General features: G+C 45.3%; 1 protein-coding gene across 6 annotated transcripts in view; it reads left to right on the top strand.

The window, feature by feature from the left end:
• Positions 1–13,615, top strand: part of KLHDC4 (kelch domain containing 4) — a 51,817-nt gene that overhangs the window by 11,464 nt on the left and 26,738 nt on the right. For all 6 annotated transcript variants that reach the window (XM_043526264.1, XM_043526263.1, XM_037877906.2 and 3 more), the window contains 2 exons: positions 2,129–2,227; positions 7,006–7,142. Coding sequence is in view for 3 of the 6 variants with exons in the window: in XM_037877903.2 (XP_037733831.1) it covers positions 2,129–2,227; positions 7,006–7,142 (236 nt within the window). In the remaining 3 variants the exon portion in view is untranslated. The remainder of the gene's footprint in view (positions 1–2,128; positions 2,228–7,005; positions 7,143–13,615) is intronic.

Here is a 13,615-nt window from a genome sequence, read left to right as displayed (position 1 = left end):
CAATGGTGGTCCCTCAACAGTTCCTGCCTCCAAATCTTGAACTTATTTACCATATTCCTGGAGGCGGGAAGCTCCTTGTGCTTCCTGGAAGCTCAAGTCTGTTTATAGTCATCGGGCTTTGATTCAGTACTACCCTAGCCTGCGCTGGCTGTTAACAAGCTTCGCTCACGTCAGTCATTTCCCCTTGCTTTCAATCTGTCATAGCTGAGCACCACCTTTATAGTACTCATCAGAACGGCCAGACTGGGTGAGACCAATGGTCCATCTAGCCCAGTATCCTGTCATCTGACAGTGGCTAGATGCTTCAGAGGGAATAAACAGAACAAGGCAATTATCGAGTGATCCATCTCCTGTCATCAACTCCCACCTTCTGGTAATCAGAGGTCCAGGGACACCCAGAGCATGGTTCTCTATCTCTGCCCATCCTGGCTAATAGCTATTGATGGACCTATCCTCTAGGAACTTATCTAGTTCTTTTTTGAACCCTCTTAAGTTTTGGGCTTCACAACATCCTCTGGCAATGAGTTCCACAGGTTGACTGTGTGTTGTGTGAAGAAATACTTCCTTATCTTTGTTTTAAACCTGCTGCCTATTAATTTCATTGGATGACCCCTAGTTCTCGTGTTATGTGAAGGAGTAAATGACACTTTCTTATTTACTTTCTCGACATCAGTCAAGATTTTATAGACTCTATCATATCCCCTCTTAGTCTTCTCTTTTCCAAGCTGAAAAGTCCCAGTCTTTTTAATCTCTCCTCATATGGAAGCTGTTCCAGACCCCTTATAATTTTTGTTGCCCTTCTCTGTACCTTTTCCAATTCTAATACATCTTTTTAGAGATGGAGCGACCACATCTCCACACAGTATTCAAAGTGTGGGCATACCCGGGATTTATATAAAGGCATTAGGATATTTTTTGTCTTATTAGATATCCCTTTCCTAATGGTTCTTAACATTTGGTGAGCTTTTTTGACTGCTGCTGCACATGAACGGATGTTTTCAGAGAATTATTCACAGTGACTCCAAGATCTCTTTTGTGAGCAGTAACAGCTAATTTAGATCCCATCATTTTGTATGGATAGTTGGGATTACGTTTTCCAGAGTGCATTACCTTGCATTTATCAACATGGAATTTCATCTATCGTTTTGTTGCCTCGTCACCCAGTTCTGTGAGATCCCTTTGTAATTCTTCGCAGTCTGCTTTGGACTTAACTATTTTGAGTAATTCTGTATCGTCTGCAAATTTTGCCACCTCACTGTTTACCCCTTTTTTCAGATCATTTATGAATATGTTGAACAGCAGTGGTCCCAGTATAGACCTCTGGGGGACCCCACTATTTACCTCTCTCCATTCTGAAAACTGACCATTTATTCCTCCCCTTTGTTTTCTTTTAACTGGTTACAGATCCATGGGAGAACCTTCCCTCTTATTGCTGGACTGCTTACTTTGCATAAGAGCCTTTGGTGAGGCACCTTGTCAAAGGCTTGCTGAAAGTCCAAGTGGATATATCCACTGGATCACCCTTGTCCCCATGTTTGTTGACCCCCGTATCATGGGCAGCCTTAGGCTGTGCAGCTGTGTTGGGCTCCATCTTTCAGGAGCTTCACATCTCAAACATGCACCCAATCCACCAGCCAGGGAGCCATCCCTGATTTTCCCCACAGTGGTACCATTTTGCCCAGGCACCAGCAGGTTGTGCTGCAGACTGACTTCCCTAAATAGTATCCTTGACTTAGAAAGGTGTTCCTCAGCCTCACCTCCTGGCTTCTTGGCCCATGTAAGCTGTGTGTGGAGGCTTTTTGCTGTCTGAGGTGACTGCCGGCAGGGAGATGGTGGTTGGACCTTCTCACAAATGGGGTGGGAACAGGATGGTTCCGTCCGCGTATTTGCATAGGGCCCGGCAAACCGCACACCCAGTCCTGCCTATGGCACTCTGATCCCCTAGCATGAGAGCAGAGTGATGCCATGGACCCAGCAGGCTGGCCTTGTCTTGTTCTTGCTTAGTAGAAAAGGACTGTTGCATTCTTTCAGCCTCTGGTAGAGGCAGGTTGAGAATTTGACATGCTTCTGTTGGGTAAAGTTAAATGGCGAGTTCTGGTGATACCCATTTTCCTTTTCCCTCCCACAGACGTTCCTGTATAATGAGCTGTACATTTACAACATCCGGAAGAACAGCTGGAGTAAAATAGATATCCCAAATCCTCCTCCCAGGCGCTGTGCACATCAGGTAAAGCACTTGGCCTACCAGGCAATGCAACAGCACTTAGAATTACTCTTGACGTTGTATTTCAAGATGCTATGGTAATAGACAGCTGTGTTTCCAAGGGGTTAGGACTTCTTAGTATCCTGGTCACAATGCGATGCCAACATTCTGATCAAGCTGTGGCTCGTTGTGCTGAGAAATTAGAGGGTTGATCCTTCACTGTGACTTAAATGAATCAAAGTGTACCATAGAATCTCTATGATAATAAGAGTATAGCAGTAGAAATATGCTACTGACCAGCATGGTGATGGTGATTGTCACGTCTCTGGGGTGGAGATGCATGTCTCTCTCCCACCTGACCAGGGGGTTTTAAGGCTGTACAGCTCCCTGCCTTTCACTGTGATATTCCCAGCAAGCCAGACTGCTGAAAATGGCCAGTCTCTGCTCCTTGCTTTGTCTCCGAGGGCTAGGACCAGTGTATTGCTTGCAGTTTACAAGTTACCACACAGCTCCTTCTAATGCTACAGTAACAGCATTAGGAGGCCAAAGTCTTTCTAACCCTTCCGCAAGAGTTGGGGCCCCCTTGGGCAGATAGTCCTGTGCATTCACTGGATCAGGAAGAAGAGCCCCAAGTCAGTTTAAGATGAGGCTGTTTATCCAAAAATCCTTTTGGTCCCTTGGTCTCTGGAGAATCCAGTTGGAATGAGTACATGCAAGCCTTCCCAGGACATGGTACTTCTCTGGGGGTTGCAATCTGGGTGATTTGCCTTCAGCACCACCCATGGTTTTGGTTCCTGGAGGAGCTGTGGCAGCCCTCCCCCATGGAGTAGGACACAGTCGAACATAAACCATGCAATTAATACAGTGGACCCCAAAGATACTTCAACTTAATTCAATAAAGTCTCCCAAGAATGTGGCAGGAAGCTGCCATATCTGTCCCAAACAATTTCCCCACATTCTGCAGAGGCAGCTGATGCCTGTGCAGAGGAAATTATTCTGCAGTTTCCGAGATACTCCGCCCAGCAGGCTTCTGTTGTTCCTTCAAGGATGCGCAGCCCTTCACCTCTGAGTTACCAGCTCAAGTTAGGTGAGGGAGCAGTTCGGTCTTTCTCTCCTCTGGCACATTTGCCAATACGGTTGCTTGTCAGTGCCAGTTGTGGAGATGGTTTTTATTATGCAAACAGCGGTGCCCTGTGAACTAGGCTGAGCCCTCTCCCAACTCATTTCACACAGGCCAGCTGTATTACCTGCCTTCTGTAGAGGGTGGATCTTGGTGCAGGAGGTAAGCTGGCCCTGTAGGTTTAAAAAGTTGCCTTAGGAACACGGTATTTGTCACACAGGATCAGAACATTGGTTCCTCAACCTACAGTAACATACAGAGACAGTTGTCCAGTGACATGCATGCTCTGGGGTGGGGATCCAACTTTCATTTACCCTCGTGACAGCTAACCTAAACTCCAGACTTGCTCCACGTTGTCCATGTCTCTTCTCTGGTACTTTTACATTCTCCCAGTTAAGCGTGATGAGGCGGACTAAAGCCCCAATCCTCTGCTTGTGCTGCATGAGTCACCCCTTCACAGACCCCCACTGATTTCAGTCAGGGGCTGCCGGTGTGGTGCACAGTGCAGAACTGGGGGCATAGCTATGGGATGATTAGCATGGGTTAGGTTTTTTTTGTAGCGATTAGAAAAGTAATATCTTTTTTCTCTTCTAACCCAGCCTCCTCTGATGTTGTCTTCCCCCTGTTGGCAAAGACAGAATCACCCTGACGCTCTGATACACCATGAGGGATCTTAGGGGAGGGGCTTTTCAACGAGTGCGACTTGGTTTAAAGAACCCAAAGTTGCTTAATAAAACCTTGCACTTCTGTAGCGCCCTTCAGCTGGATCTCAAAGTGATTTTCAAGCTAGGTAAAGGGCCTGCAATGTCACTGAAATGCATCCACTGCGATGGCGGGGTAGTTTTTTACATGCGCAGAGCAGTGTAGGACAGGAAATGAAAACAATATGGAATTCAGAGAAGAGCAGCGTTACTGCTCTGTGTGAAATGTGGCAGGACACCAGGTCAAATACCTGATTTTACCAAAACAAACAAACCCAAACAAACAAGGGATCTCTGATTGCCACAAAAGGTCAGGATCTTGGCTGTGTGTCTCATCTGAAAGACAGCAGCACAGTACCACTGGCATCATGTTGGATCAGGTATTATTATTTGTAGTACAGAATCACCTCGGAGCTCCAGTCATGGACCAGAGGCCTTTGGTGCTCGGTGCTATGCAAACACAGAAGAAAGATAGTCCCTCTCCCAAAATGCTTAGAATCTGGGCATAAGAGAAGAGACAACAGATGGAGGCACACCGACCTAGGGGAGAGTACAAGGAAACCATGAGGCAATATTGGTCAGCATGACAGGCTGTGGCCTCAGCAGGCCAGCAGCTTGAACGATTGTCACATTTCTGTTAGGTTTCACAGCAGACTCAGCTACTGATTCGGAAGGAACAGCGCCACTTGCTGAATCGGCAACTCCGTTTCTCGCAGTGCCTGAGTTCCTTATTCAAGTCTTCACCTCGTCCAACTTTGCAAAGCTTGTGAAATTCTTATTATTTAATATTTATATGACTGTAGGGCCCAAAGGCTCCAGTCGGGATCAGGCCCCTTTGTGCTGGCTGTGGTACTAATATAGAGGTAGACTTGATCCTTGCCTCAAGAGTTTGTGATGAAATTACAGCACCAGGTGAAAGAGCTGCAGGGAAACAGGATTCTAAAACACGGATTCATTTCTCATTTTGCACTGTGATGAGTACCCGAGCATTTTCTGCAGGCAGAAGTATCGAGGGTGGGTGACCCTAGAAGGAAGATTCATATCAGTCTTCAGGTTTCTTGGAAGTTTCCTTTCACATATAATGGTCCTATCTGCAAATGCTCACTCCTAATTGTGGTAGTACTTACTACGGTGAGTTGTCCCAGCAACTTCAAATGGACTACTCCTGGTAGTAAGTACTACACCCAGGAGTAAGTGCTTGCAGGATTGGGCCCTTTGTTTTCCCAGAATCTTTGCACTAGACAGACAGCTGTTTGTAGCGAATTATATTTACACAACTTTAAAATCTCCTAAGAAAAATCTTAAAATAGATGATGTTGTTGTGAAACCTATAGGTAAGGTATTGGAGTATTTAAGGTTGTATATTCCAGATGGTAGATGTGACAAGTATTAACTAGGGAGTACATAAAATTGTTAATCAAACACAGGCAGGCAAAGCATTTACTTTTCCAAATGGGCTAGGATCTAAATTAATGCATCGTTCATGTGCGTGGTATTAATCCTAGTTACAAGCTGCTGCATTTTTGATAAACCACGAGATAAGTCTGGGAAAGTAACTTCAAATAATACTTTTAAATAGGCATGGAATATGATGTCAGAGAACAAATGCATTAAATTGCCAGAAGCTAGGGTTTTCTTTTGTTGAAAGGAGATCCTTTTTGCTTATACAAGCACTGCTAATCCTGGCCGTTTGAAGTGACAGTGTCCAGCAGGTGGCACTCTCACAATTAAATCTTACTACCAGGCTGACTACCAGGGAATTGCAAGAGACAACTAACTGCTCATGTCATTTTTTGTTTTAATTTTACCTGGAGCGCTTTGCGGTGTATTTTGTTTGATATTCAATTACTGTTACATGGGAGAAAATTCAGCCCAGTTAACTGACTAATCTCTTGCTTTCCCTGCAACTTTGTTTGTAAAGCAGATCCCTCATTAGCTAGCAGTTAAACAGAAGTGCGTCTCTGGATCATCTGTGCATACCTGCAGCCTCGTTTGTTAGCTCTAGCCTCTGACACAGAATCTCCCCTTGGCATGACATCCTGTTGTTCCACCTTACAGCCAGTAGGCTTTGGGTGAGAATGGCCACAAACAAATGCTACCAAGTATTTGTGAATCTGGGATTTTGGCTTTGCAATTGATTTGGAGCCATATCTTCAAAGTGGTGCACACAATGACATACATGCTTTTGTACTTGCCCAACTTCTGTTTGCAAATACCAGATCCCCCATGGAAATCATGTGTTTGTACAAGCACAGAGCCAGGTAGGTATCTACATTACAACATACTTGCCTGCAAATCCATGATGTTCATATGCATTATCTCTCAGCGAGTATAAATTAGGCTTATGCCCAAATCTTGGGAGACCCAGGGCAAGGAGTTGAGCCTGAGTCTCCCAAGTCATAGGCTGGTGCTCAGGCCGCTGGACCATCTTTCCTGTCATGGTGGTTCCTCTCATGAGGTCGCCTGCCCTTTTGTGGCACATTATCTACCAGTAAGAAGGCAGGAACTTCCCCTTTCTGTATGCCACTGTGTCTTCCCCAGCCAACCTGTGTGTTGCCTATGGGATGCATGGCGAGAGCTGAACGATCGGAGAGCTGCTGCCAGACCCCAGTCTCTGGCACGATAGTCTAGAGAGCTTCCCCTCTTGCTGCGGGGGAGAGACTTTAAACATTTCTTTTGAAAGATAAATCCCAATGAATTTTCCCAATGTGAGCCAGATTAACAGACCTGGCAGCATGATGCTGCAGTGAAGGGTGCACCAGAAATCTACCGTAGACAATAAGCGATTTTTGAATTTCATCTCCAGATTTCTTGTCCTTCCATCCCTTAAGAGCTACCGTAGCTAAGTGATGCCGCAACAGTTGCTGCTATTTGTCTGCAGTGTCGTATTCCAGAAGCGGCTGCATGTTTGACTGACTAAATTCCTGAGCCCCTGACTTTTTAAAGGCAATATGACGTGTTCTTTCTCTCTCTTCTGGCAGGCTACAGTGGTGCCCCAGGGGGGTGGACAGCTATGGGTATTCGGTGGAGAGTTTGCTTCTCCTGACGGAGAGCAGTTTTACCACTACAAGGATCTCTGGGTTCTGCATTTGGCCACCAAGACTTGGGAGCACATCAAGTAAGTGAGATGTTCTGAAATTAACCCTGTTGACTTCAGTGGGAGCTGCATTTGCTCAGGCCCCTGTGTGGCTGCATGATTTTCCAGCTGTCTTCAGGTCTACCGTTGTGGGCTCTGATTATTTCTCATGGTGCATGTGCTAGAAAAGGTGGAAATGCTCTGTGACTCCCACGGGGCCTGCATCCAGGAATCAACAGAAAATGAGAGACACGCTCTCAGTGGGCAAAACTGTAGCCCTTTGTTATCGAACAAGTTCTGCAGCACAGCTGGTTTTCTGCATTGTCGTTCTCTGCCATGACCAGCTCTGTTGTGTGGCTTATTCTCCCCTCCCACTCGGGACAGCGACATCTGTCCTGTTTTAATGCAATTCCCTTTCATTGCTCCATCCATCTAGGCTCTTGGAGAGGCTTCGCGTTGGTTTTGAGTTTGCTTGGAGGGATGGTACAGCCCTGGGAGGAGCAGGCCTCCTTGCTTAGCCACATGACTACGCCAGAGGGGAACTGAAGGGACTCAACCCTACCTCTCTATTTTGAGTTTAAAAACATGTTTAAATACCTGGCCACGGAGCAAAGTTCTTGCATACAGTTAGCAATCACTGCCCCAGAGAGGCCCAGTGGTGGAATAGCTGAGGTCTTATGCATATCAGCACCTCCCTGCACTTTGGCTGCTAGCTTTTATTATTTATAAAATATAAAGATGCGTTTACAAGAGAGGGTGAGGGTGGCTTTGAGGATAAGGTTATGGACTGAGGTAGAGCAGCTCTGGGTTCAATCCTTGGCTCTACTACTGACCCTTTCTGTGACCCTGAGCGAGTCACTTAATTTCTCTTTGTCTCAGTTCCCCATCTGTAAAATGGGGATGATAATCCTTACTGTGTCTGTCTTGTCTGCTTTGAGTGTGAGATCCTCAGGGCAAGGACTGTCTCTCACAATATCTTTGCACGTATAGTAGGACAATGGTCAGGGGGTTAAGCCACAGGACTGGGAATCAGGAGACTGTTTCTCTCCTGATTTTACAGCTGACTTGCTGGGTGACCGTCCCTGTTTTCCCTATCTGTAAAATGGGGGTAAGAATACTTCCCTGCTTCCCAAGAGGATGTCTGAGGCCTAAGTTGCTAGTATTAATGTAGCCCTTAGAAACCCTGGGATGGAAGGTGTGTGACATGCAGAGGCTGTCAATGACAATGCAAAGAAACAGTTATGGGGGATTCCCGGCATGGGCTTCAGACATTTGACCACTCGGTCAGAATCCAAGTGATTCTCATTTTCAGCAGCCCACTGGAGGCTGAGAGGAAGTTAGTCCTTGATCTACCTATCTTGCTCATATGAGTTTGGAAAAATCTATGCATGTGCATTGCCCTGCAGGTGACCCCCCCCCCCCCCAATCCAGATGCTTCTGTGTGTTACTATTCTGGTAGGATGAAGTCGGTGGTAGCAGCCTGGGGTTCCTAAGTAACTTGTGTGGGCAGCCCCAGGACAAGCCTGCAGTACCCAACAAGTGTATCTGACTCTGCCACAGGAGGTACCCAGCATGAGCTTCTGCACACTGCTGAGATGAATTTAAAGTTTGCATTTCATTAGGGGCCCAGTCCTGCCAGATGTACATGCCCTCAATTCTCATTGACTTCAGGAGGTCCTCAGCACCTTGCCGGGTCAGACCCTACTCTTGTATTTACTTTACCTTTGATGTTTAGCTTCACAATGATAAACCCACATGCACTGCACATAGAATAGAATTTAGAATATCAGGGTTGGAAGGGACTTTAGGAGGTCATCTAGTTCAACCCCCTGCTCAAAGCAGGACCAATCCCCAACTAAATCATCCAATGGAAAGAGATCTTGGTTTCAAACTTCCAGCGCATGGTTATGATCAACAAACATGGCAAGGGGGGGAATATAGTTTTTGCATAACGATAAATACATTTCCCTTGAAGTCAATGGAAGTTGAGGGCACTCAGCACTGTGTAGGATTGGGCCCGTATTGAAATTCCAGCTTTCAGGATTAATGAGCAGAAGTACTAGGTACCTCTTCTTGCTGGGAGAGCGTAATACCTCCCCCATGAAAAATTGTCACATAAATACAGAACAGCTGGTCAGACCATGGTCTGTCTTGCCCAGTTTCCTGTCTCTGTGGCCTGTACTCATGCTTCAGGGGGAGTGTACAGATCAGGGACATTTGGAGTGATCACCCCAAGTATGGGCTTGCATCCCTGACCATCATGGCTAATAGCCATTGATGGACCTGTCCTCCATGAACTTGCCCAGTTCTCTTTTGAACCTAGTTGTAATTTGGGCCATCACACCATCCTATGGCAATGAGTTCCACAGGTTAGCTGTGCGTTGTGTGGAAAAAGTACTTCCTCTTGTTTGTTGCTTGTGGTGATGCCATGCTGCAATTCACTTGGTTGTGATTACGTTTTGTTGCCCTCAAATATATGATTATAATTAGAGATGTAACTATTTCATAATTAAACCAATGTTCCTGTTTCTATGCATGGGGCTAATAATTGCATCCTATTAACATTTAACAAGCCCTGAAACTTTTAACGTTCAGGATACCTTTTCCCTGGGATCTTATGTTGTCATGGCCACGTGGCTTGCAACTCTGTGTCCATTTGTTCCCTTGTTTTGCAGGCAATTTGCTTGCTGGAAGCCTGTCTTTCAGTTTGGTCTGCATTTCATGATAGCACATGTGCTATGCTCCTTATGTTAAAATAAAAACAAAGTGCATCTCTGCCTCCTGTTTGGGAAGAGGTCCAAGATCTGTGTTAATGAGAGATTTCGCAGAGGAGGTTGGGATGGGGGGGAAGACGTCTTTGTTTTAATGCTAACCTGACCGAGTGCGAAAATCAAGTTTCTGCTGTCTTTGTGTTGTTTCATGTGGCATCTTGATTACAGTCTGCAAGGGAAGTGGGGAAGGATGGACAAAGCAGATCAAATTTGCTGTATTACGTTTTTGTTGGAGGCATGAAACATGTTGCACTTGCTTTCTTTGGAACTTTTGTCTGCTCTCTCAGGCCCCGATCCTGCATGTGTGTAGCTTTATTCATGAGAGTATTTCTGCTGACGTTTATGGGAAAGCTGCTATGAATAAAGTTATACACCTGCTTAAGCGGTTTCCAGACGGAGGCCTAGATGCTGGCTACCTGTTGGGATTATTGTTTCCAGGGGGATGGGTGACGCCAGGCATAACCAATCCATTGCTACTAGAAGCCGGTACCTGAATACCTGCTGGATGGCATGTCAAAAACCAGAATGAGTGTGGTGGTTGTGGAGTTGCTGGACCAGTGCGGCTACATTGGAGTCATGTTGCATTATCAACTCTCGTGTTATGAGGCTTCAGTTAGCAGGTGCAACATCAGCTTAACACACCCACTATGTAGCCTGCATGGAGATGAATACATGCGGTGGGCAAATTTATCCAGTGAAACAGCAGAGCCCAGCATATGGGAGATTACAAGTTCGCCTTCTGCCAGCACCTTGACACTGTTGATTTTATTAATCTGTGCCACTGGGATAGCAGGTGGCATTGCGAGAGCACTGCTGTGAAAAAGCATTGAGCAACAAACCACCCCTGTTCTGAACAGCTGTTTCTCCAGCCTTTCTGTGTATTCCTCTTAAAACAAAAACGAAGAAATGGCTGGAAAAATGGAAGACAATTTCCAAATGGTGCCAGAAATTGATTTATTGAGATGACCGTGCTGTGGGCTCTGAAATGTGGAGTGGTTTCAGGTGTCGCAAGTGCACACTGACGGTTCAGTCCTGTGTGTGTAAGGTGCGTTCAGTATGTGTTGGACTGCATGGCTTCCTGGAACCATCTTGGAGCATCTGATTTCTACCCTTTCCATCCTTCCCAATAATAGTCTTTTATATAAGGCCCTTGGGGCTAAAGAGTCCTGAGTTCAGTCCTGGCTATGTCACAAACTTCCTGTCTGACCCTGGGTGTCACTCAGTCTCCTTGTACTTCAGTTCCCCATCTGTAAAATGGAGATAATGCTGCTCTTTTTCTTTCACTTTCCCCTGTCCTGTCTTTGGGGCAGGGACTGTCTTTAGCACGATGGGGCCCTGAATTTGATTTAGGTCTTGCGAATAATAATAAGAGCTTGTGTGGGATTTGTGTTTAGAGTCCTAATAATTTCTTACATATATTTATTTCAAAGCTTCCTTGAAATTCCAAACTAGAATATTTACTTCTGAGTGAATAAAGTGTAATGATTACACAGACTTCATCTGTGAACATAGGCATGTCTCTCAATCTGTGAGTCGGTTTCCCATGTGGAAAATGTGGATAATATTACCTGTCTCCTGCTCTTTTTCTGTGTTGTCTATTTAGATTGCAAGCTTTTTGAGGTTCTCTCACTATGTGTAGGTACAGCGCCTAGCACCGTGGGGCTCCAGTCTCTGCTCTTAGATTCTAGGTGCGACTGTAATACAAATCGTAACAAATAATCCCAAAGCCCTTCACTTACTACAATATACATGCCGCACTATTGAATGCAGCCACCTCTGGGGTGGAGACTGATGCATGGTAAATTAGCCACCAGTGGCGAGGGAGATGAAATTTTAGTCAAGATTACATGGTAACACCATTACCCTCCCTTCCGTGCCTCAGATTCCCCATCAGTAAGATGGGGATAATGATACTGATGTCATCTGCAATGCACTTTGAGATCTCTGGATGAAATGCACTAGATAAGAGTCAGATGTTATAAGACTGTGACCCAGGTCCCGGGGGAGCCATACTGAGGTTACTTAATTTGGGCAAACAGCAAAGAATGGGGCAGACAATCGCCAAAGCTGGTGTCATTCCAGTATTTAGATCCACCAAGTTAGCCTCATAATAGCTTCTATAATACCTTACTGGTTGGTTACCCAGAAGCCAAAACACAGGTCCCTTGAAGTAACCCAGCCTTAGATCTCCACTCAAGTCATATATGATGAGGGTTACTGAAAATCTTATTAATCATATAAGAAAGTTCTACCAATCCCAAAGGATCGGACACATTACCTCCCAGGTTAATGAATATTCCAGATCTTACCCAAATACGTGTTTACAGCCAATTCTTATTAACTAAACTAAAATTTATTAAAATAGAAAAGAGAGAGAGTATTGGTTAAAGATCACTATACATACCGTCTGTAAGCGAGGACTGGCCTGTCTCCCAAGATCTGTGAGAGTGAGGGATCATTCTTCAGGATAGGTTGTAGATCCTTGATGGTGCGTTGGAGAGGTTTTAGTTGGGGGCTGAAGGTGACGGCTAGTGGCGTTCTGTTACTTTCTTTGTTGGGCCTGTCCTGGAGTTGGTGACTTCTGGGTACTCTTCTGGCTCTTACAATCTGTTTCTTCACTTCAGCAGGTGGGTATTGTAGTTTTAAGAACACTTGATAGAGATCTTGTAGGTGTTTGTCTCTGGCTGAGGGGTTGGAGCAAATGCGGTTGTATCTTAGAGCTTGACTGTAGACAATGGATCGTGTGATGTGGTCTGGATGAAAGCTGGAAGCATGTAGGTAGGAATAGCAGTCAGTAGGTTTCCGGTAAAGGGTGGTGTTTATATGGCCGTCACTTATTAGCACTGTAGTGTTTAGGAAGTGGATCTCTTGTGTGGACTGTCCAGGCTGAGGTTGATGATGGGATGGAAATTGTTGAAATCATGGTGGAATTCCTCAAGGGCCTCTTTTCCATGGGTCCAGATGATAAAGATGTCATCAATGTTGTGTAAGTAGAGTAGGGGCATTAGGGGACGAGTGCTGAGGAAGTGTTGTTCTAAGTCAGCCATAAAAATGTTGCCATACTGTGGGGCCATGTGAGATGGTGAGCTTTGTAGTTGCACAGAGTTCTTTTGGAATTAGTCCATAGTCCAATATCGATATTCAGGGTGATCCAGGTGGGACTGGAGATCTCAGTCTTATGACTCAAGCTTCCCTTGCATAAAGCATCAAGCAGATCTGACATGAAAAAGGATCAGGACCCAAGCCACCTTCATACAGTTCCAGGCCTTCTCTTGACAGCTTGGAGGCCTTAGGCGAACAATAGGCAATCATCGAGACTTTGAAGTAGACCTGTTTCCTAAACATCACCAGTAATTAGCTACGTGGATTAACAAAAGGCAATTGCCTGTTTTCCACCTTTCGCGGGCGATTTGCAATATACTTCAAAGAGAGCTCAATACAGTGATATCCCTATATTTCCAGTTCATTAACTGAATACAGCATAGACAGGAACTGTTTGATTACATTGTTAACTTCTAACAATATATATGTAAACACACAAAAACACAAACATTATCTGCCAGTATGTCTCTAAAATTTGAATTTGGGTCATTTATCCTGCAGGATGTTTAACCTTTCTGGCATGTGTCACAAAGACATATCTGGGCATCTGGTACAGAGGCAGCGTAGGCAAGACCGTAGTCTTGTAAGTCCCCACTGAAAGAACCACAAGGTTTTGAATGTGTGAACCTGTGTAGGGTGAAC

This window comes from Chelonia mydas, chromosome 12 (assembly GCF_015237465.2).
Source record: "Chelonia mydas isolate rCheMyd1 chromosome 12, rCheMyd1.pri.v2, whole genome shotgun sequence".
Taxonomy (NCBI): domain Eukaryota; kingdom Metazoa; phylum Chordata; order Testudines; family Cheloniidae; genus Chelonia; species Chelonia mydas.
The sequence above is the reverse complement of the archived record's forward strand: the minus strand, read 5'-3'. Positions and strand labels throughout refer to the sequence as shown.